Genomic DNA, 23,100 nt, shown 5'->3' with positions numbered 1-23,100 from the left:
GGAACACCCTTCCCTGGTAGGACCTGTGTGTTCATAGGTATATATATCCATAGATAGATAGATAGATAGATAGACAGACAGACAGACAGATAGATAGAGATAGAGATAGAGATAGAGATATATAGATATCTGTGTGTGACCTGTGTGTTCATAGGTATATAGATAGATAGATAGATAGATAGATAGATAGATAGATAGATAGATAGATAGATAGATAGATATCTGTGTGTGTATGTGTGTGTATTCCTCTGTGTGTGCATGTATTTTTAGGTATATAAACACAACCTGCTCAGTCCATATGTTAGCTGTATGTATATGATTTCAGAGCTGACCAGTTGATGCTAGACAATCAGTTGGTGGGCTCTTCCCTGGGGAAGCTGGTTTCTCCAGCCATCAGCATTCCTTGGTTGCTTGTAGTTCTTTGACTTTTCAACATGGCTGCCTAAACGAGACCCAGTCAAGGATGACAGCAGTGAACATGCAATCACTGAAGGGGAAGAGCTCAGGGAGCCTCCAACATAGTGTTCTTTTAATATTTTAAATAATCTTTTCTTGGAAAGATTTCCTCCATCAATAAACCAAAAATGCTGATCCATAAGTGCCCACACATGCTCATAACAACTGTTTCTAGCCATGGTGGAATATCAATTGTATCACTCCTTAAAAGAAAGGATGTAGAACTTGCATTTGAGCAAAACCAGTGTGACCACCGCCATTCCAGCACCTTGACACGTAGCACACCCCAGTGCCCCGCACTCTCACACTTTGTGGGAGGCTTCTGACTCTTATGGACTACTAGGATAGCACACAAAAGATCTTCAGAGCACACGCTGTGCAGTAAAAGAACGCCATGCCTTGGAAGTCCAGGCCTCCTTAAAGGCCACATTCTTAAAATGTTTTGTCACCTGCTTCAAGTCTGGAAGAAAGTTTTTAAGGTTGTACTATCCTTAGTTCAGATTTTTCCATTCATGTGTTTATGGCGTGTGTGTGTGTGTGTGTGTGTGTGTGTGTGTGTGTGTGTGTGTGTGTGTTTTGCTAGAGACCTAACCTAGGGCCTCACATATGTTAATTAGTAGATAACATTTGTCTTACTATTAAAAAAAAAATCTATTTCAAAGTCTTGAAAGAAACACATCCTTATAAATTTCGTTATTTAATTTTTTCCCTCTGCCCCCTACCGTAAGCTAGTCCTCTCTCTACAGATAAGTATAATACTTAAGTTGATATCAATCTAGTTTGAAGGGTTTGACTCTGTTTCTTTTGACTTTCTACATAGTTGCAATATAATTGTGCTACTTCATAAAACAAGTAAATTAAGTTTTTTTTTAAGGCTATCATCACGGGAATATTTAACTACTTGTTGTCTTAAAATGTTTTGATAACATATATTCAAAACTAAATGCTTTTGAATGCTGTGGAATGTTTTTCACTGAAATACAAAACAGAAATTGATGTGTAAATGCCAAAATAATGAAATATATACATTAAACAGTTAAAAGCCGGATTTCTTTTTAACAATTACCAAGACAGTTATATGTCCCTGTTGATCAGTTTTTAAGTTATCATTGAGCCTTGCATGTACTACAGAAGGTTCCTGCCAAACTCTCAGATCCCAAAGCTAAGCTTATGCCTCATGCCTTTCACCTTGTCAGAGGTAGTATCGAACCAAATGTGCATATTTCATTTACAAAATATACATACCATCATACATGAGGATAGCAGTTTCACACATGACTGTTTCTCTAAAGAAAGGCTTATGTTGGATTTTTTTTTTTTTTGGATCTGTGGAAGTACACTTTTAAATTAAGTCAATTACACTGTACCTTCTAGTTCATCTTTCATACAGGAATGGTACATTTAAAAACGTGTCTCCTTGTTAACCTGACACTGTGACAGTGTTTGCGTAGGGTATCGTTAACCTCCGGTGGAAGGTTAAGCAGCTTCTTCTACATGTAAATCTGTCACTGTGAAAAATGACTGCCATGCCATACCTACCTACCCATGAACAGGACGTGAAGGCTCGCACCTGTGGGATTAGCTAGAGCAGCAGGAAGTTAGAGCGTTTGCAGCATATAATTAGCAAGGAATTTTTCTTCTCTCTTTTTTAAGTGGTATGTTCCTCTTGCTGGGTTAACTAATAATTAATCCTTGGGAAAAAAAAGTGCAGGAGAATGCACCCTAACTCATTCACTCGATGATATATATTCAGCCACTTATGCAACTGATGTCAGGAGACCCCATTTCCCCTCCATGAATATGGATTTCTTTATGTTCATGGGGGAATTTTTTATATCTTAATGTCCCTTTACTATAGCTTTGTTGGCCAAAATTTGCCTTTCCTGATCAGAAGATTAATTTAGGAATTCTTCTTTATGTTTGGAGAAAACTATCCTAATAATCAAGGTGGGAAAGTGTATGTAGTAAAATGAAGGTTTAAATTGAAAATATGAAGAAAAATAATTTTATATTCCTAAATTATACTTAATAGAGTGCTCACCGTGTGATTTTTAATTGTTATTTTCTCATATTCATTAAGGAGGCTATAATTTAATTACCAATAGAGAAAAGATTTCTAAACATGGCTCTGTAGGATACACTATTCTTGATAAAAAAGGGATAGGAGCTCATCATCACTGAGGTTTCACAGGGTACTCTTTTGGTGGAATTGGAAGGCACAGCTGCTTGTGTGAGAATTCAGAGCTGCCTCGTCCTCATCCTCGCCCTCCTCCTCTTCCTCCTCTTCCTCTTCCTCCTCCTCTTCCTCTTCCTCCTCCTCCTTCTCATCTTCTTCCTTTTCCTCCTCCACCTCCACAGGGCTGATGCAAACATTTGTTTCATCTGTGTTCCAAACCATATACCAACAGCTAACACCAGACTGCTTAGCTTGCAGGCTTGTTAAAGCATTAACTCATAAGATAACCGTTAATGGTGCATCTAAAGGCAGTGACTTCTCCAATGTGTAAATTCCACTGCCACATAACAAGAGCCTTGGCACAAAGGAGCACTGAGCCAGCGATAATGTCTTCTATCCAAACACGTTTGTTACTGAAGGTAGAAACTGTTTAAAAGGAAAATTGCATCTTTTTCAGCAATTTATCAGAGATAATTACCCTTCGTACACCAAATGAAGGATAAAGTGTTTTAAGGAACTATAACTCTAATTGGAACATGTCACCAGGTGTTGCAGTTACACTCTTACTTGTGTATATTCTTTTAATGATTATACTCTCATGCCATAAACTGCATGAAAATATATTCACTAGGTGTGAAATTCCCATATGTCACAGTTTCGAGACTAGGTAAACAACGCCAAGATAGAGGAAGGAGTAATGCTAATGAGGAGTGTTAAGAAGTCTAGGCCTTATTTTCTAAGCAAGTACATCTTAATTTGCCAAAGGAGAAGAAAATGCAATTTCGAAAGTACAAACTTGGAAGAGCCTTTCTCCACACACTTACAGAGTTGCGGAACTCGCTTCAGAGTTCAGACTTGAGCATTCCGTTGCCGGAGTCTGCCAGTGAGGAACCAAAATTGAAAATTCCTTTATGTTTGAGCTGCAGAGTGTTTGCTGGTTTCGGATGATGAAAGATAAACTATCCCTGGACAGTGTTTTATGAAGTTCAAGAACACAGGAATGTCTATGAAAGTAAACAGGGCAGCCACTGTTCCCCGTTCTACCTGGCCGTAACTGGCTTTCCATTGAGTCTACCCAGAGAGGTGATTGATTGGATTAAACTTCTAAGCATCATCTTCTTTTACGAGGTGGAAATTTTAAAAAAAAAAAAAGTGGGGGTGTGGGTAGGGAGACATGATACATGCAAGGCAAGCCTCCCCTTCAGATCCACTGTAGCCAGCTTTGCTTGGCACCTTGCTGATATGGGTGTCATAGCTTCTTGTTTGCAAGCACCTGCATGAAACTCAGATGCTGAGCTCCCTCAGCAGTAAATAACGAAAACTGGCCTCCTGTCATTTTCATTCCGTGGCAGCATGCCTCCTGAATGTTCTCGTTTTCCAGTGTTTTGACAAAAGTTTGAGAGGCACTGAGGAAAATACTTACCATATGGGTCGTTGGCCTCTGTAGAGCCGCAACTGGTAACCTGAGTAGGTGACCCCCACCTCTGCACTTGAAAAGCTGATGCATAAACCTCACTTCTCCACAATAAAAGCAACTTAGATGTATGTTCATTATCCTTGTAGTTATTGATACATTCAAACGCTGGTTATGAGGAATGCATTTGTTCGGTTGCCTCCACGAGGTTGACAGTGTAGCGCCCACATCGCACATGGATGCTCTCCGAGGAGATGCTTGTGAGAATATTTGTATAAGAAGTAATTTTAGATTTTAACGTGACTTATATCAGAGTTCCACTGTAAAAGCTCCTGAGTTTTTGTTCTCTGTATTTTAAGGTGAATTTATGTTATCAGGAATGGAGGTATAGCTCAGTTAAAAGAATGTTTGCCTAGCATGCACAAAACCCTGCCTTCCATTCCCAGCACCTCATAAACTGGCATGGTGTCATACGATGCTAATTCTAGCCCTTGGAAAATGGAAGCAAAGAGGGTCAGCATTCAAAAGTCATCCTCAACTACATAGCAAGTTCAAGAACCCCTGGGGCACAGGAGACCCTGTCACAAACAAACAGACAAAGCAAAAAACAACAACAACAACAACAAAAACCCAGTTATGTCTGTGTGTAAAGACAGTGCAGAAAAATAAGCATCTAACAAAAAGACTGATATTTATCACTGAAACTCAATAACCTGGTACCTATGAATGCAGTGGTTTAAGATAGGCAGTCTATGGCATATGCAATAACAATCCACCATCCTCAGAAGAGCATTAATTAGCAGAGTTCTTCTCCCTCACAAGAAGATGCTCTACCATGTTACCATTGGTCAGGGCTATGCCTTTTGCTGCTTTTGCAGACACAGCAATACTTAAATAGCTCATGTCTGCTTTGACCTGATTTTCTCTCAGTGTTCACTTCTGAACATGAATCTGTTAGTAAGGGCTGTAAGCACATCCTATGCCCATGAGACTGTGTAAGCTTAACTTATCTTACTTGGCCATCAGCTCTACTATTGTAGTCATACTAATGTTATACACTAATCAGATAACTCAGTACAGGTTGAGTCAACTCCAGATGTAAATAATGTTTTCCATAAGTTAACCTAGCATATGAAACTTGAGAAAGAGCTAATTATAAGTGGAGAAGGAAATCTCTTTGGAAGCCATGAAGACTTTTGACCCTCATCCTAATTTTTTAAGTCTATTGCAAGAAGGAATAATGCTAACTACCCTGCCCCTTTTAACAAGAGAAAATACCAAATGCTAGATAATTCAGCTAGTTTACCTCTTTGGTCTTACATAGAGACAAGTTTAATGATATCCTCACTGTACTTCTGTAATATAATAAGTGTATAAACTAGCATTGGTAAATTAAGGAATACAAGCAAGAGACAATCCAAAAATGTTTTGTTTTACTTTGTATTAAATGTTTTCCCAACTTTCTTAGTATTTTACGACCTTAATAAAAAACATTGACTTTATATTCCTTGAATACTCGCAGTATACAAGAGACAAATCTAGGACAACTAGTGGTTTTCATATCACTGATGAGCTGATAGTGGGTAATGAAAAGTCAGTTGTATCATAGTTACAATTAAGAAATAGTATTTCCATTGAGGAATTTTCTTTTGATCTTATTTATACTTCTTGACACATTGACTTTTCAAGATACTCATTCTTGAAAAAAAAAATGTGCGTGGGAGGCTGGAGAGATCTCTCCACAGTTAAAAGTTACATACTACCCTTCAGAGAACCTGAGTTTAGTTGCCAACACCCATGCTGAGCAACTCACAATTGCCTGTGACCTCCAGCAATAGAGTAATCCATCACCTCTACCATCTGAGGGCACCTACAGTCACATATACGTACCCACAGACAGGCACATGCACACAAATCATTTAAAATCAAATAAATCTCTTTTAAAAGATGTGCATAGACTTGCAACCATGTATTCCTAATCATCTTAACAGTAATGGCTGTGACCTTTATTAGTAAAGATCAGTAATAAACTTTTACACGCATTAGTCATTATTGATTTGATCTAAACTTATTTCACAGGGGTGAACAATTTCAACAGCTATGAAAATCATGTCCTAAACAATAAAATTCCTAAAATCATTAAATAAAAGTTTCAAAAATGAGAAATGACTCTCTTTTTTTTTATTCTATGTGCTTTACCCATACAACAGAAACCAGGAATGGATCTGGCAGACACCTACATTATGTTTGTTCGGCAAAATCAGGATATTCTTCGAGAAAAAGTCAATGAAGAGATGTATATAGAAAAGTTGTTTGATGTAAGTAGCTGCCACAGGTCATTGAACGTTCTTATCTTGATTTAAAATATTGGTATGTATGTGAAAAATATGTGATTATTTTTTGTAGTACTAAATTTCATTTAAGCATGGCAACTAGATATGGGGGATTAGTTATAGATACTTGATCAACTTACTATAAAGGTAACTAAGAAAGCACTTGACTTAATATCAATGTTGTCCATCACTTGTAACTATGAGCTCCCAGTCCAAAGGAAATGATGTCAGGCTAGTGACAGAATTGTACAACTTGCCTGAGTGCTAACTCTGAAACTCTGAGTGCTAAACTCTGAGGTGTTTTCTTTGAAGTGTATTTTCATGCGTCTTCTCTGCATTTTAGAAATGCTTTTCTGGCAGTTTCATTTAATTATGCAAGTTACTGCAAATGTTTTCATAACAGCAATTCACGGGCCTCGTGGTGACACTTCAGCTGTGCAGTTGCAGAAGGTCCCACTACATCATTGTCTCTGCCATGGTCTGTCGTGTCCTCGGGTGCTGTTTATATGACTGGGTGGTCAAAGTGAACCTTCCCTCTCTTGACTTTATGTTTCCAGACCATTTTACAATAAAAGTATCATCTGTTATAATAAGCTCCGTGTTAATATGTGTGAAGAGAATGATTTTCTAAAAGCTTTGATGCCCTGCAGGGGTAGAAAAATTATCATCATCCAGCTGGCTCTCTTACAAAATACTGAAACCATATTAGCAACTTCTGCTTCCATTTGGAATTGCTCAGAGTTGACAGGCATATGTTTTATTCCAACTTCTCTTTTACTTTTTTTTTTTTTTTTTTTTTTTTTTTTTTTTTTGCTTATGTGGTAATTTTCCGAAATATTGAACAGAAGAACAGTGAATTAATGCTATTTCTGACATGTTTCTCCCTAGCTGGAGAACATACATATTTCATGGGAAAACAAGGGAGAGCCATTCTACATGTAGTCCCTATAGATGCAGGCATCATTGGAATGCAGGACGATTTTCTAAAGATCTTCAGTGGTTTTGGCTTGGTCAGCTAAGTAAAAGTAGAAAGTTTTTCACCTCAAAGATATTCCCAACCTTAACTCCTCCTCAGTTGCTGAAATTCAAAGGGCTGTGTAGGCATCTTCGGTAATTGAGCTAACTGAAGCAGATCCAAGAAGGCCAACATTCACACAGCACCTTAAATTGCCTGTTATCTATTCTTTCCTCCTGAATCTTAAACATCTATTTTAGGCAAGAAATTCTCATTTTTGTACATCCTCAGTAGAGCATTGGACTTGTTATTCATACAACAGTTGCAATGTCCTCAAACATTCCATTTTATTTAAAGTTGCACATATTTATTACTTTAATTAAAAATGAAAATGAACCCTGACTCTATTGGTATGTCATCAAGAATAGCATATATGAGGGGGTACTAAGAGTCCCTAATTAGCCAGGGCTGACTTTGCCTCAATTACAGTTAGTAAATGAGAGGTTATCAAGTATGTGTTGAAAGGTAAAGTAGAATGTGTAGCTTAAGCAGCAGATCATTACTGAGAGACATTATATAATTATTGGAAATCTGCTTGGCTGGAGCTTAAAATAATATTGTTAGGTGTCAAGAAACAGTTGAAAATAATGACCCAAAATGCACTGTTAGCAACCATAGCCTATTACAGATAAAAGATTGAGGAGAACAATAGCACTCTGGCATAGTGGCAAACTTTCACTCTTCCAATTAGACTACTTCCTATAAAAGAAAGTAAATGGAAGCTTCCAAGTTCAGGTGCAGATCAACACACATGTAATGACGTGTTAACTTAGAGTGGTCTTATCCAACTTGGTAAAATGCCAGGGGCTCCAATTATCTTTGTATAATATAAGGCCCAACACTTAAAGAATGATAGCCTTTTACCCAAATAAAATTCACTTAGTTTAGAAATATGCCAACACTATCTTATGTAAAAAAGTATTAATCTGCAAAACACAGATACAAAAGAACTCATGTGTTATAGTGCCTAGTCTTCTTTTTAAAAAAAAAAAATGGATATTTTCTTTATTTACATTTCAAATGTTATCTCCTTCCCCAGTTTCCCTCCCTCCTGGAAACACCCTATAACATCCTCCCTCCCCTGCTTCTATGAGGTGTCCCTCTACCTACCCATCCACTCCCACCTTCCTGCTCTCTATTCCCCTACACTGGAGCATCTATCAAGCCTTCATAGGACCAAAGACCTCTCCTTCCATTGGTGTATGACAAGGCCATCCTCTGCTACATATGCTGGAGCCATGTGTATTCCTTTGTTGATGGCTTAGTCCCTAGGAGTTCTGGGGGGTGGTCTGGTTGGTTGATGTTGTTTTTCTTCCTATGGGATTGCAAAATCCTACAACTCCTTTCTCTAACTCTATTAGGGACCCCACACTCAATCCAATGGTTGGCTGCTAACATCCACCTGAGTATTTGTAAGGCTCTGACAGAGCCTCTCAGGAGACAGCCATATCAGGCTCCTTTTAGCATGCACTTCTTGGCATCCACAATAGTGTCTGGGTTTGGTGACTGTATATGGGTTGAATCCCCAGGTGGGACAGTCTCTAGGTGGTCTTTCCTTTAGTCTCTGCTCTACACTTTATATCCATATTTGCTCCTGTGAGTATTTTGTTCCCCTCCTAAAAGGACCGAAGCACCCACACTTTGGTCTTCCTTCTTATTGAGCTTCATGTGGTCTGTGAATTGTATCCTGGTTATTTGGAGCTTTTGGTCTAGTATCCACTTATCAGTGAGTGCATACCACGTGTTTTCTTTTGCGATTCAGTTACCTCACTCAGTATATTTTCTAGTTCTATCCATTTGCCTAAGAATTTCATGAATTCATTGTTTTTTAATAGTTGAGTACTACTCCATTGTGTAGATGTACCACATTTTCTGGATCCATTCCTCTGTTGAAGGACATCTGGGTTCTTTCTAGCTCCTGGCTGTTATAAATAAGGGTGCTATGAACATAGTAGAACATGTGTCCTTATTACACGTTGGAGCATCTTCTGGGTATATGCCCAGGAGTGGTAGAGCTGGATCCTCAGATATTACTATGTCCAATTTTCTGAGGAACTGCCAAACTGATTTCCAGAGGCGTTTTATCAGCTTGCATTCCCACCAGCAGTGGAGGAGTGTTCCTCTTTCTCCACATGGTGTCCTAGTCATGAGAAGGGCTATCAAAGGATTTGTGGAACTTGCTGTACTTCTTAACATATCCTTGGCCTCTAATACTTTTTCCATCAGTTAAACATCTTAATTGGCCCTAATTTACAGTGAAATGCCCCAGAGCTCAATTTACACAATGGTACCACTGACTAAGGTACAAAGATGACCCTAGATATGTGCCTATGGTTCTGGGGATATCTAGGAGTGAGAACAGTAGCATTCCCCACTATTCCTACATGGTCATGTACCGTGTTAACATGTGTGACCTGTCCCTGCTGCACTGTTACTCCTGTTCCCACCTCCATAAACAAGCAGTTTTGCTTCTTGACTTAAACATATGAAAAATGAAAATGGTTTAAGTATACATTAGCCCTAAAGACATTATCAATTTAGATTTTTATGTTAAATCTTGAAGTATCAAAATTCAAAGTGCCCTCTGAAGGTCAAAAACTATTAGTTCAAACATTACACTGCTTTTTTTTTAATCCTGTAAGAGCTTAAACATATAGAACACTTTCTGATTAGAAGAGAAATAGCTTCTGCAACGTATAAATAAATAGCAGGACTGTGCTGATAACAAACAAAACTGAGTTTAAAATACTTCTCTAACCCAGAGCTGGGGAAATGGTTAAGTTGATAAAGTGCCTTGCGAACATGAGGACCAGAGTTCAAATCCCAACAGAAATGGTGAGCACCTTTGATCTCAGTACTGTAGGGGTAGAGACAGGACAGCCTCTAGGGCATGCTGACCAGCTATCTAACCATCTAACTGAAGTCACGAACTCCAGACTCAGTGAAAAATTGTCACAAAAAAATAAATAAATAAATAAGCGGGGGAGGCTGGCAAGATGGCTCAGTGGGTTAAAAGCACTTGATCAGAAGCATAACAACCTGAATTCTGTCCCTGGAACTCACAAGGAAAGGCAGAACTGACTCCAAAAAGTGTCCTCTAACTTCCATGTGCTCACCATGTGAATGGACACACACACACACACACACACACACACACACACACACACACACACAGATGGGGGGTAGCCCTTATCTCTTCGAGCTTTCAGAATAGTTTTACCATTTTTATTTCTCCAAATAGATGCTTCCAACATTGTAGATGATGTGCCATTATACTCTTACATCTTTATTTTGGAATTAAAGGATCTCTAGTCAGAGAAAATAAATGATTTGTTGGTATCCTCAAACTCTGAACTTGTGTCTCTTTTCAAAGTGCTTCCATGAAAGCCCATGTTTCAACCATACTTCAGACTTACAAAATTTGAAAATAATAAAGTCCCGTTCTGTGACAAGCACTCTACTGGGATTCCAGAAATATGAGTTTCAACCACAGCCCTGCCATTAATTATGTCAGTGATTTTCAAACATCTGCATAATACTCCATTTAGTTAGGAGCAATAAGCTGAAAATCATCCAAAAATTTAAATCATCTCTAAAAACCAAATTCTTAATCCAATGGCGGTTTGTGTTTTTAATTTGGCACTGGTGTTAAAAACCACTTGGTTGGCTGTGTCAGGATACGACAGGGTAGCCTTTTTTCATCCTTCTCTGTTAACCAGATGGAAGCAAAGTGTCCTGGCTAAAAAGCAATTGCAAGTACAGTGGGTAAGTAGAAAAGAAAGTCTATATTACTGGGGATCGATCAGTAAGGTGGCTCAGTGGATAAATGTGCCTGCCTCCAAACCAGACAACGAGAATTCAATTCCTGGGAGCCACATGGTAGATGGAGAGAACTGACTGCCATGAGTTGTACTTTAGTCCACATGTTGGCTATGGCACTCACGCACGCCCACACACACATAAGCACACACACAGTCCAACAGTCCTTTTTGAATGCTGCCTATGATTCTTCCCAGGCAGAGTGTCTACTTACTTTCCCAGGCTTCAGGGTGTGGAGCACAAGCCACAAGTGCCTCTGTATCATGAGAGGGTCTGGGATATTCACGGAGAGGATTGGTTTTCTCAGCCAAGTAGTACAGACAGGAAGTCAAAACTGACATCCCCCCCAGTAAAAGCCACTAGGGTACTCTCTGCCACAGGTTCCTAAAATCCAAGACCTGGAGTTGAGATGAAAGACTCACCAATGCACATCTTATTTCCCAGGACACCAATGCTACCCAGTTCTCTAAACCTTTGTGCATTTATTGGGCGTGCCCAACTGGAATCCCCTGAACAACCTCATTGTAGTTTTCCTGTTGCTGAAGGCACACCAGGGTGCAGTATCTAATTGGCAAATCATGCAGATTAAGCATTCTCTTGTGTTATAAACTGATTAAATACTTAATTGTTGAGGAGGTTCATCTCTATGAGATTTTTATTAAAATGTTCTGATGTCTTATAAAAATTAAATGAAGTTCTTTAAAGGATAGCTAATCAGTTATACTCATCCAAACAGCTTTATAAAGGATTCACTGCCAAAGACATGGCATGAAAAGAAGTTTTCCTAGTTCAACAAAACAAGAAAACAGCAAACCTCAATTAAACATTTTGAGCCAAGCTAACCTTTATGATATAAATAGGTTCAAAAACCTATCAGTATTAATCATAAAAAGCAAAACATGAAAATAACACAAGGAAATACAATTTCTAAATGAAATTAATTTTGTCCATAGACTCTCTTGTCTCTGGACTTCTTAATAAGAAAGGAAGAAACACAAATACTTGGGATGTTTTTAATCCAGACCATCACACCATTGCCTAAATGTTTTGGTACAAGAGTTTATTTATGCTCAGTAGCATCAATAGTACCGCTCCGAACTTACATAAAGATTCAACTTGTTACTATGTGAATGCCCCCAAAATAATTAAAATCAACAAAGCATAGGTAAGAGTGACTCCTGAACTGGGTGTGATGGTTCATATTTTTAATTTCAGCACTCACAAGGCTGAAGCAGGGGTATCTAAAGTTCAAGGCTACTATGGGATAGATAGATAGATAGATAGATAGATAGATAGATAGATAGATAGATAGATAGATAGATAAACATAGATTATAGATAGTGGATAAGTAGATAGATAGGTACATAGATACATAGATAGATGATACACTATAGATAATGGATAGGTAGATACATAGATAGATATTCCATATATGGCAAGACCTTCTTGAGAGACAGAGAGAGAGAGAGAGAGAGAGAGAGAGAGAGACTAACCAGTAGATAAAACTTCTGTTCCATCAGGTATATTTAGAATTGACAGTGCACATTTTAAACCATTATCTTTTGGTGAGGGCTTTTTCTTCCCGTAAGCAGCCTTAATAAAGTATATGGGATTATGGGATGAGACTGAGTCCAGTGAACACTGTCTCTGTCTGCTCACATCCATTCTCTTACTAAAGATCTCTTCTCTTATATGTGAATGTCAATTTAAAAATAGCAGCTTCCCTTATTCAGTGATCTTTTGTTTTCAAATTCCTAGGCAGCTGTTCTAGAGTCTACCTCAATCAACATAGATTTTTATTGGCAAAGATGATCTTTGCTGTTCTGTTTCCTCTGTAAAAGGTAGACCAATGTAAAACATTCTGCCTTGGCCCATTACGCCCGACCAGGACTTTCCTAACAAGGCTCTGAAGTTAAGCATTCCACGACACCTTGGTCATAACCGCTCCCCTTCTTCATCAGCAGCGAGAATGATAATCGCAAGTCCAGCGGGGTCACTGAGGATCTCTGAGGAAATTTATTTCTATTATTATGCTGTGCACCTTTTTTTCTGCCTCACTGTGTTCTAAAGGTAGATTTTTAAAAGTGTATTGTCTGGATTTTATAAGCAGTAGCTACTGCAACAACGCCCTTCTCGACCTCCGTAGATATGGCTCAGAGCCTGCTCCTGACCATTTTCCCTCCCCTCCGACTTTGTTGTGCTTTAAATGGCGTTCTCAACCTTGCAGCAGCGTGGCTGTCTTCTTCGCTTGTGTGAATAATCCTCATTTTAATGTTATTATTTGTAAGTGTAAGAATTTATTGAAAAAAGCATCCACTTTTGATGTACAGTGTATGCCAAAATAGCTTTGGCAAGCCCGGGCACTGTTCTGGGAGGCCAAAGGCCCTCATTTGAATCTAAGCTGCAGCTGAATTAAACCGGGGAAACTTGAGATAAGCGTGCCTAATTGCCTAAGAGAAATTCAACAAGGGAGAAAAAATGTAGCTTGTTGATCTTATTTCTTTGATAATTCAAAAGAATCTTCAGGACATCCGTGGACTCCTTAAACTTCAGTTCTTGAAATGTGATCAGGGTCCACAGTTGTCACTTGGCACATGCCCAGAAACACACATCTTTGCATGAGGCACCTGGACATCTGTGGCGGCGCTGGTAGAATCAGCTAATTAACAACACAGGCTTAAACAGGCACCTCATCTGGTGGTGCAGTTAGTTGCCTGATGGTGCTCAGCAGGATTTGGTAGTGCTTTTTATTTTTCTATCCTAATGGTCTGCCGCCCGCCTAATTTTACTTTATTGTCAGTCACTACTTACCGCAGCTTGGGGCCCTCCCAGGAGGCTAAATTATTATCAAAGGATTAGGGCCATGTAGCCTTGCAGTTCTGACATTTCTGATTACTCGTCTATGCCAGAACACTAATTAGCTGTGACTAATTAAGAAAAATGCCCCTGCCATAGAAAACCATTTAAAAGAACCGAGAAGGAGAAAAGCAATTCAAAAGCTGAGCAGTGCTCGGCTTTGCTGATGCTCTTTAGATTTCCACCAGAGCCTTAACTCACCTTTAATTGTGCTCGGAGTTTGGAGGGGAGGGGCCACTTGCAAACTGATGGGAGATTTTTTTTTTTTTTTTTTTTTTTTTTTGCTTGCATAAGAAAAAGAAAAAAGAAAAGAAATGTTGCTGATACCATAAAATGTCTCAGCAATGCTGGGACTGCCTCAGACACACAGAAGGTGACAGGATTTTCATGTTGAAGAAATGTTTCTAAACATCATTTGCCGAATTGTACAGCTCAAGCACACATCGAAACTGCTGACAGAGCCTTGATGGATAGATGGATTGCTGCTGAAGAAACTAAAGCAGTGTTGAGTTTCTGCACCAGTGAGGGATGGGTAGTAAGCTGTATGTGGAACCATACCAGAGTAACTTAGTGTTGGTTTCCTGCTTCTGTCACCCACCTTAGGCTTGTCTGGAGGGTCCAACTTCCTTGCATGTAGAGTCTAGTGCATACTGGCTTCTGACAGCTCACTTGGCATGCCTGCACAGCATCTGGCCGCTGGTGGCTTATTACTGAAATGCCCCAGCTCCCCTAAGACCAGCATCTCTACCAATTGACCAGTGCAGCATTTGCCCAGAACTGAGAACTACTCTCCTTGCTTTCAATTCCAACTTTATAAGCAAATAACACACATGGCTTCAAGGCCAATTTCTGTAGTAGCATTTTACGTTCTCTCTCTGTGAATCAGCTCCCTCGCAGGTCCTCCCGCAGCCCCCTCTGTAGGCTTGGCACCATCCACTGGTGGGCACAGCGGTGTCAGCTAGTTTGCCTATAATATTGACTAAATCCAAATTTAAAAAAGAAAATCTGTGAGGCGAAATAGCCTTTTGGCAAATCATAATTTAGCCTAGTTATTGAATGATTTGTCAGAAAGCTAATTTTAAGAGTGATTCATAAACATGCTTGTAAATATTTAACTTACCAAGAGTCTTTATTTCCTGATCTCAGCCCATGCCTAGAAAAGGTAAAAATCTAGATTTTGCTATCTTGATGTAGGCAAATCACTTGGTTTAAAAAAAAAAAGTTCCAACACACACATCTTCCAAATTCTTCATGCTGCATTTTAAACTTACTTCCCCTTTCCTCTCACTGGAGAACAAAAAGCAGGTACCAGCGTCCTCTAAGCAATAATCCTTCCTATGCATGAAGACTGTTATTAAGGCACCTGTCATACATGTCTACTCCTGGAAAAATAATCCTTATTTGTTTAACTTCTCATCATAGGCCCCTTTCCTAGCCCTTTAATCATTGGCATGACTATGCTTTGAAATTTCTCAAGGTGTTCACTGTCATGCTTAGAGTAAAGATAATATGCAGTATCTGAATGTGGCTGGACAAGATTCCTTCACACCTTATTTCTACATATGCACTCTGATACATAGCTCTCCCATGTGTACACTGTTCTGTCTTCTTGAACTTTACTTCTACTAATATAATTCTTTCTGTTGACTTTCCTCTTAGCCACTCCTATCTGCCCTTGTTGCTTGGTATAGAATACGCCCTAAGATGTATATTGTGCACACAGAGAATGTAGAAGACAAACCTATTGCATTATTCAACGACCATGTGGAATGAGTGGTGGTGAACCTTGCAAATCAAACATTAGATGCTAGATTCTAATTAGAAGATGCTCCAACCTCTCTTTTTACCCCTTGTTTTTAATGTAGCCTGCATTTATTGATCACCCCTAAAAATCATGCCGTGCAAACATCTGGCAGCCTGATGCTAACCAAGTACCTGCCCTAAGGGAGTTTATGTTTTAAGAGCACACAGATCTTCATGAGAAATAGTTTATCTCCACACAGAAGGTTTTACTGTTTTATTGTCAGAGTAGATAGATATTCTCAGATATATTTACAAATGGAAATACAATGCAGGACAAAACTTAGTCTCTCTTCAATGCACTAAATAGTAGTGATTACTCTGTGTTTCATGTAGATGACTAGAAAACTGCCATAGATTTAGTTCCAACACAATTCATACTGGGCTGAGTGTTTCACCAACAACTAAAGGGACCAAAATCTCATACCGTGGTCTCCCGTCTCTATCCTCCCTGGGTTCTTTGCTCAAACTCTAAGAGAGCACTCATGCATCCTGGAAGAAAAACCTACAGTTTCACAGCAACAGGAATAGCTCCCAAAGTCAACAGGTATAGACATTTCCCAGGTGTGTTGCTTTTCCAACTCCATCTCCAGAAATGCCCCAGAGCCTCAGATAACTAGAAACTGGATACCCGTACGCATTCTGCAGAGTCAGTTTGATACTTGGGTGACAGTCTTAAAGCCAATCGAGAGCTGAGCACATCTTACCACACAGTGCTAGTGTAACTCCATGTATGAGTGCACATATATGGGCATGGAAATTTTTTTAGTTTGTAATGCTTTAGTCATGAGCTAACATGAAATGACTGTCACCATTTAGGCTCCATTTTAGTACTAAGTACCATTTCTTTAGATGAGTACAGTTATCTCCTTGATAACTCCAAGAACATTAATGCCTATTGGATTTTTACAGTGCAAGAGTCGAACCCAGGGCCTTATGCATGCAGAACGAGCACTCTACCAATGGAGCAATTTAATAGGTCCCTATTAAATTCTGTTTCTATTAATAAAACATGATTCTATTAATAAAACAGCAATGACTCTGGCTCTGACACAATTATGTTATTTTTCTATAGAAAAGCCTTACTACTTACTTTGTATATACAAATAGCTTTCTATATTTCTAAATAGAAAAAAAAGAATCTACCAACAAATTTGTAATGTATGCTATGTTCCAAACACTCTGCCAGGGGCTAAAGACTCTGAATACCTCGTGGCTGCTCACACTCTGTGATAGACTTGTAACACATTGTGCATTATCATCATCATCATCAACAACAACAACAACACCTGGCAAGGAGATAAGAAGCATAAAATGAGAGAGTACCCAATTCTCCCTGGTTGGAAACAGTACTGTTTTCAAAGCAGACAATTAGGACCTGCATCTTCAATACGAATATGAATACACATAGCCAGGGAGATAGAGTTGGTAATCCAATTCCAGTCCAATAGTACTGGCAAGCTGAGAAAGAAAAGGCACAGAGAAAGCCAACATAAGGCGGAGCTTATGGTTTTATGGTACGCACACCCCCTGTGGGAATTCACCAAGACTGAGGCAGAAAGGCAGCCACTTACTCCATTCCCTGTGTACTTTGAAGACTGGATTTTGGAGTGTTTCCCATTCTCTATTTAAAAAACTCAAGTAGGAAGACCCTCAACCAGCATATTCGCATGCTTAGATTTTTATCTGGAAATGAAATCGTACCATTTAGTAGCCAACTCCTAACTTAGGATTACTGTATCCTTCTTTAGGTCTTACATTGTTGATTTAAAATATAATATTGACTAAAATTTTGTATTCAGTGTGTTAATTGTCATCCAACTAGGAAAAAAAAAACGGCCATAGTACCCAAGAAAATCATTCTCAAATGATGTCTGTGCCCTAGAGTGTTACAGACACTGTTATGACTAAATAACATACTGATTTCTGCCAAACCATTCATTTGTTTTGTGCAAATAGTAACCAAACCAGTGTGGCTCCCATTGATGGGGTCCTAGGCAGAGAAGAGTGGAATAACTAACTTTTACATTTTAATAACTAGCCTTTTAGCATCAGGAGAGCTACAAAATTAATGTGTAGAGGCAGCTGCCTACTTTAAGATAGTAAATAATATAAAACAATACCTTTTATGTAGTGTAGAAAGGATTTTAGGTGGCATTCAAATGAAGAGGGTCTGGCACTCCGATAACAGAGAAGTTTGTTTCTGCATTCAGAAAGTGTCTAATAAGTAAGTGCCAGCACTCCCTGGTTGGCATATTTTACCTTTTTCTTCCTTAAATAAACTTGTCATGTGGAAGGAGTAAGCAAGAAGGTCAGGAGTTCAAGGTCACCCTCCACTGTATATGGAGTTCAAGGCCATCCTAAGCCTTGAGAACCATTATCTAAATAAATAAAATAGCAAAGGAAAGGCTCATGATTTGAAAAATATCAAAGTGTTATGTCATACTTAAAACAAAAAAGTCCCTCTGATTATCAAACATCAGAAAGTATATATCCCCTGTATTTAAGAAACAAACAGAACATGCAGAAAACCACATGTATAGAGTTCTCCTATGCAGATCTTTTTTCTGTTCATTGTTTTGTGATACTTTTGGTCTTCACTCCCATTTCTTCCACTTGCATTAACTAAAACTGAGGTCTGAGCCTGCAAGTCTGCATTTTAAGGGACATGTTGGGATCTCAGAAATGTGCACACATAGCTAGTTCTAAAGGGGAAATGTGGACCTCTCAGGCCAGGATTTAGTGACTAGTTTTTAGTTAACCTGGTTAATACCTAGAGCCCATTTTAAAAGAAAGCAAGATTAATGAGAACTGGCTAGGTTTGATATGTTTTTAGCCTAACTCCAAAGCATGGATGAGTGTTCTAGGTAAGGAAAGAAACCCTTTTCTTATGATGTGTAGCTACCTACTGTGCCTGACTTGGTGCCTGTGTGAGGATTAAGCCCTTAGTCTGCTCTTGCAATTACTCAAATGTCTGAAGTTTAAAATTTTGGTTTTGTAACAATAAAAATATAAAAATTGTCAGCTTTCCTTTAAAAAAAGAAAAGAAAAAATGGGTTGTTGTTTTTGGTTTTGGTTTTTTTGTTTTTGTTTTTTGTTTTGTTTTGGTTTTTTTGGGTTTTTTGGTTTTTGTTTTGTTTTTTAGTATTTGTAAACATTAGGCAATATGGCAAATTTAAAAAACAACTTTGCCAGGGGGCATTATATAAAAGTCTTATAACAGTCATTTGATTATCCTAAAGGAATATGGCTTTTCAAAGAATTTCTTTACATTGCACATTACATTAGCAGATTTATAGATCTTTGGTGTCTGAAAGTGTGGATTTCTTCAACTTGCAAGAAACTGATGAACAGCCATATATGGAGCAGAGGATGGCCTTGTTGGGCATCAATGGGAGAAGAGGCCCTTGGTTCTGTGAAGACTTGATAGATGCCCCAGTGTAGGTGAATTTAGGGCAGGGAGGCAGGAGTGGGGGAGTGGGGGAGCGCCCTCATGGAAGCAGGAGGGGATAGGTATGGGATAGGGAGTTTCTGGGGGGGGAGGGGAATTGGGAAAGAGGATAACATTTGAAATGTAAATAAAGAAAATATCCAATAAAATTTTTTTAAAAAAGAAAGAAACTGGTGAACATCTTTGAAATGGTTGAGAAGCCCTTGTATCTGTGCATAGTACTATGTCATGATCAGTTCGTAGCCACCAGGAATTAAAGGGGTTGTTTGCTTCCTTTTCTACTAGAAGCTTCAAATTGCCTTAAAGAATTGGAATGTTGCTACCATTACAGAAAACTAGCTTATTTTCAAAAAGGAAATGCAGTAACAATTATAAACTTAGACTTTGGGGCCAAAATGTAAATTAAAACTTTTATAGGATATACAGCTCTGCATAAGTAAATTATTTAATCTAAATCCAGTTTTCTACTTAATTAATATGTAAATATGCAAAATGGTTAATAACACCTACTTCATCAAGGTTAATAGTTAACCTTAGTTCATTTTACTTGTACTCCATATAAAAAGTGTTTGATGACTTTGTAATCAGAATTGTAATAATAATACAAGACTGGAAAAGTAGTTCACATAATAAAGTGCTTGCCTAACATGCACAAAACTCTGGGTTTGACCCCCAGCACTGTGGTGGGTCTATACAGCCTAAAATTGTAACACTCAGGAGGTATAGAGGGAGAATCAGAAGTTGAAGTTTACCTGTGGCTACATAGCAACCTCAAGGCCACCTACCTTAAAATACAGAAGACCCTGTCTCAAAGTAATTGATAGTAATATAAAATAACAGCAAGAAAAGTGATAACCCTACTCCTGACTTCTATAACCCTACTATGCTTCATTGTTTCATTCTTGTGTCTTATTTTATTAAGAGAGGAAATGGATTATAAACAAAACAACAAACAGTAGAAAGCTTTGTTTCTTTATTCTAAAAGAATAAGGTGATATAAAAAAACAAAATGAAAGAATGAGAATTTGATAGTTTAACTTCTTCTTTTAGTTTATTAGCCTTCGTGCTTTTTCCTGAAACAATCTGATTTCACAATAATTTTCTCCATTTTGGGGGGGAATAGAACACAGAGTCTCACACACGCTAAGCATGTGTTCTACCTGGAACTCTTTGCCCAGTCCCTAGATGACCAGCATTTCTACAGAGCTATTAGTTTCTACAATCTACACCTCCTCATACAGACGAGGAAACTGAGGCACTGACAATTTATCAGATCAGCTCACTTGAGCAAATAGATCTTGGGGGTTGGACTACCTTCCTTCTGCCCTCCTCCCCAGGTTCTATTTTCTTCTCCTCAGCTACATGGCACCAGCCCTCAGCTACTGTGGCCAGGATATGCTCTGTATCTGCCCCATCCTCCAGAACCATCTCTGTGTCTAGTTGACAGTGTTATCATGTGTCAGTTGGGTCAAACACACCCTCTGTTTTCAGCTGTAATCTGTTTGTTTGTTTCAGTTTTCCTTAAATACAGCCCTTGATCCTTTTCCAAGCTAGCACACAGCTGTAAAGGGCTCTGCCTGAAACTTAAAATCATGTCTTGGGATCTGTTGTGTGAATCTGGTACGATAGTTTTGGTGCCATGCCTTGAATTAGGGGTAGGGATTTACATTACACATTACAGTACTCACATTTACATTAATATTACATTTGCATTTGAGTGTTTAGAAATGGGAAGTGAGTGAAATAGAACCATAATTTAGTTATTAAGTAGATGGGCTGTTGGCAGAAGTAACAATGGACAGCCAACAGAGCGTGCATGTTTTCAGTGTGCTGCTAAAACCAGTGTTTATAAATTTGTGTTTTTCTAATAGAACCACTAAGTGGTCCTAGAAGGTGGTATAATTCTCACTCATACCAAAGCCTTCAATGTTTAAAAAAAAAAAAAAAAGTTCTTTAATTAAATTGAGCTACTGGATTTTAAAGTTTACATTTCCTAAAATGAGATTTTGTGTGGTTTATTCCATTTCAAGAGAGTAATTGAGCTCTTTAAAACAGCTTCTCTTGAATAAAGGAAGAAACACTGCTCTCTGGGAATCTAGCCGTCCATCATACGTTAGTGCCCTGGAAGGCATTGATCTTCCCTTCCCCTTCCTTCCTCCCTCCTTCCTCCCTTCCTACTACTTCCTCCTTTCTTCTTCCTTCCTCCTTCCTTTCTTTTTCCTTCCACCTTCCTTTCTCCTCTCTTCCTTCCTCTTTCTTCCTTCCTCTTTCCTTTCTTCCTCCATCTTCCTTTCTTGTTCATTTCTTCCTTCCTCCTTTTTTCCTTCTTTCTTTCTCCTTCTTTCCCTTTTGGTTTTTTTTTTTTTTTTTTTTAACCTATTGAGACAAGCATAGCTGGAGAAGGATGAAAATATATCAACTACTTGTGCCAATTCATAATCAATAAAAATCTAAACACTTAAGGAGAAAACACATCACAGATCTGTGCCATGCGAAGTGGCTATTTTTTGCTTTGCCATCATCATCAGAAGCTGCATTCTGCCAGAAATCATTTGCTTGAAGCAGCCTCAATATATAACCCCTATGGGGTCTTGTGATTCAGATTTAGGAATATCAGCCACAGAGGGTCTAAAGGCATTGTGCATTAGTATGTATTGAGACCTCGTTCCAGGTGGCAAGCAGCTGGACTTTTGAAAAATAAAACTTCCAAAATAAATGTGAAGTGCTTGTTCCCAGGCAATAAGTGTTATACTTAATGGAATCATCCTCCAAATGTTATAAATGAGGCCAAAGGGGGGGGGCTGTGCATATTTAATATATTTGTTTTGTATCTCCTCTAGTCAACAGAATAATGACATTCCTTAACTACTTCTCTTTAACTTGCACGAAGAAAGCACGGTATGTTGCTAAATCTCTTTTCACCAGCTCTGCGGAGAAACAACTTTAATCCTTGTTAGAAAATTGCCGAGTCTGAGGCTGACAAAGAGCTCATGCTTGTTCCATTGTTAGTGCTCCGGGGCCCCAAGAGCAGAGCCCTTTACAGCTGCGCGGATCCCGCCCGGCTCAGCTGCACTATTTAGGAGCGGAGGTTTGTCAATTTCTATTGACAATGGAGAGAGATTTTCAGGGCCTGTAGCAGTGCTGACACAGTTGGGGATCAATGCCAGCCATTCAGACTGCACCCTCTTTCATTGCTTTGGTTTGTTAATTCAAGACTAAAGGTCCACGGAGGGGGTTCAGGGTGTTTAAGAAAGCTGATGAACTGCGAGCGTTTATGGCCCTGGTGTGGCAATTTCCATAGTCAGTGGCAACTCCTGGCACTGAGGGAGCTTGTGCCCTTGTTGACCCTCTTGTTATTAAAAATGCACAAGTGCTGCGCTTCTCAATATTTCCACACTCCCTCGTTGTCAATACCACCTTCTGAGCCCTTCAGCTTGTTGCTTGCTCTAAAGATCTTCTTAGATTGGGTTTGAAAACTTCACCTTAAACACTAGATTAGACTGATGTTCTGTTTTCCGTGCTCCTGTTGATTTGTTGAACCTTCCCAGGGCTGGAAAGCAAGTAGCAGCTTGATGGGGAGACGGGCTGCTAATATGATTTACCAGTCTACAGTCATGCACAATAAGTGTGAATAAATACAAGGGTCTCGCAGAGTCAGCCCTAGCCTTTCCTTTCCTTTTCTTTTGCTTTAAAAGAGATATCTCAAGAAGATGAAGTGAGTGAGTGGTGCGTGCCCTTACAGGAGCTGAATGAACCACAAAAGGAAAAAAGGAGCTTTTT

General features: G+C 38.9%; 1 protein-coding gene across 22 annotated transcripts in view; it reads left to right on the top strand.

The window, feature by feature from the left end:
• Cadps2 (calcium dependent secretion activator 2) overlaps nucleotides 1–23,100 on the top strand; it is a 529,581-nt gene that overhangs the window by 496,672 nt on the left and 9,809 nt on the right. For all 22 annotated transcript variants that reach the window (XM_031381287.1, XM_031381283.1, XM_031381275.1 and 19 more), the window contains one exon: nucleotides 6,257–6,364. In XM_031381287.1, the coding sequence (XP_031237147.1) occupies nucleotides 6,257–6,364 (108 nt within the window). The remainder of the gene's footprint in view (nucleotides 1–6,256; nucleotides 6,365–23,100) is intronic.

The sequence above is a fragment of the Mastomys coucha genome, unplaced genomic scaffold (assembly GCF_008632895.1).
Source record: "Mastomys coucha isolate ucsf_1 unplaced genomic scaffold, UCSF_Mcou_1 pScaffold20, whole genome shotgun sequence".
Classification (NCBI taxonomy): Eukaryota; Metazoa; Chordata; class Mammalia; order Rodentia; family Muridae; genus Mastomys; species Mastomys coucha.
The sequence above is the reverse complement of the archived record's forward strand: the minus strand, read 5'-3'. Positions and strand labels throughout refer to the sequence as shown.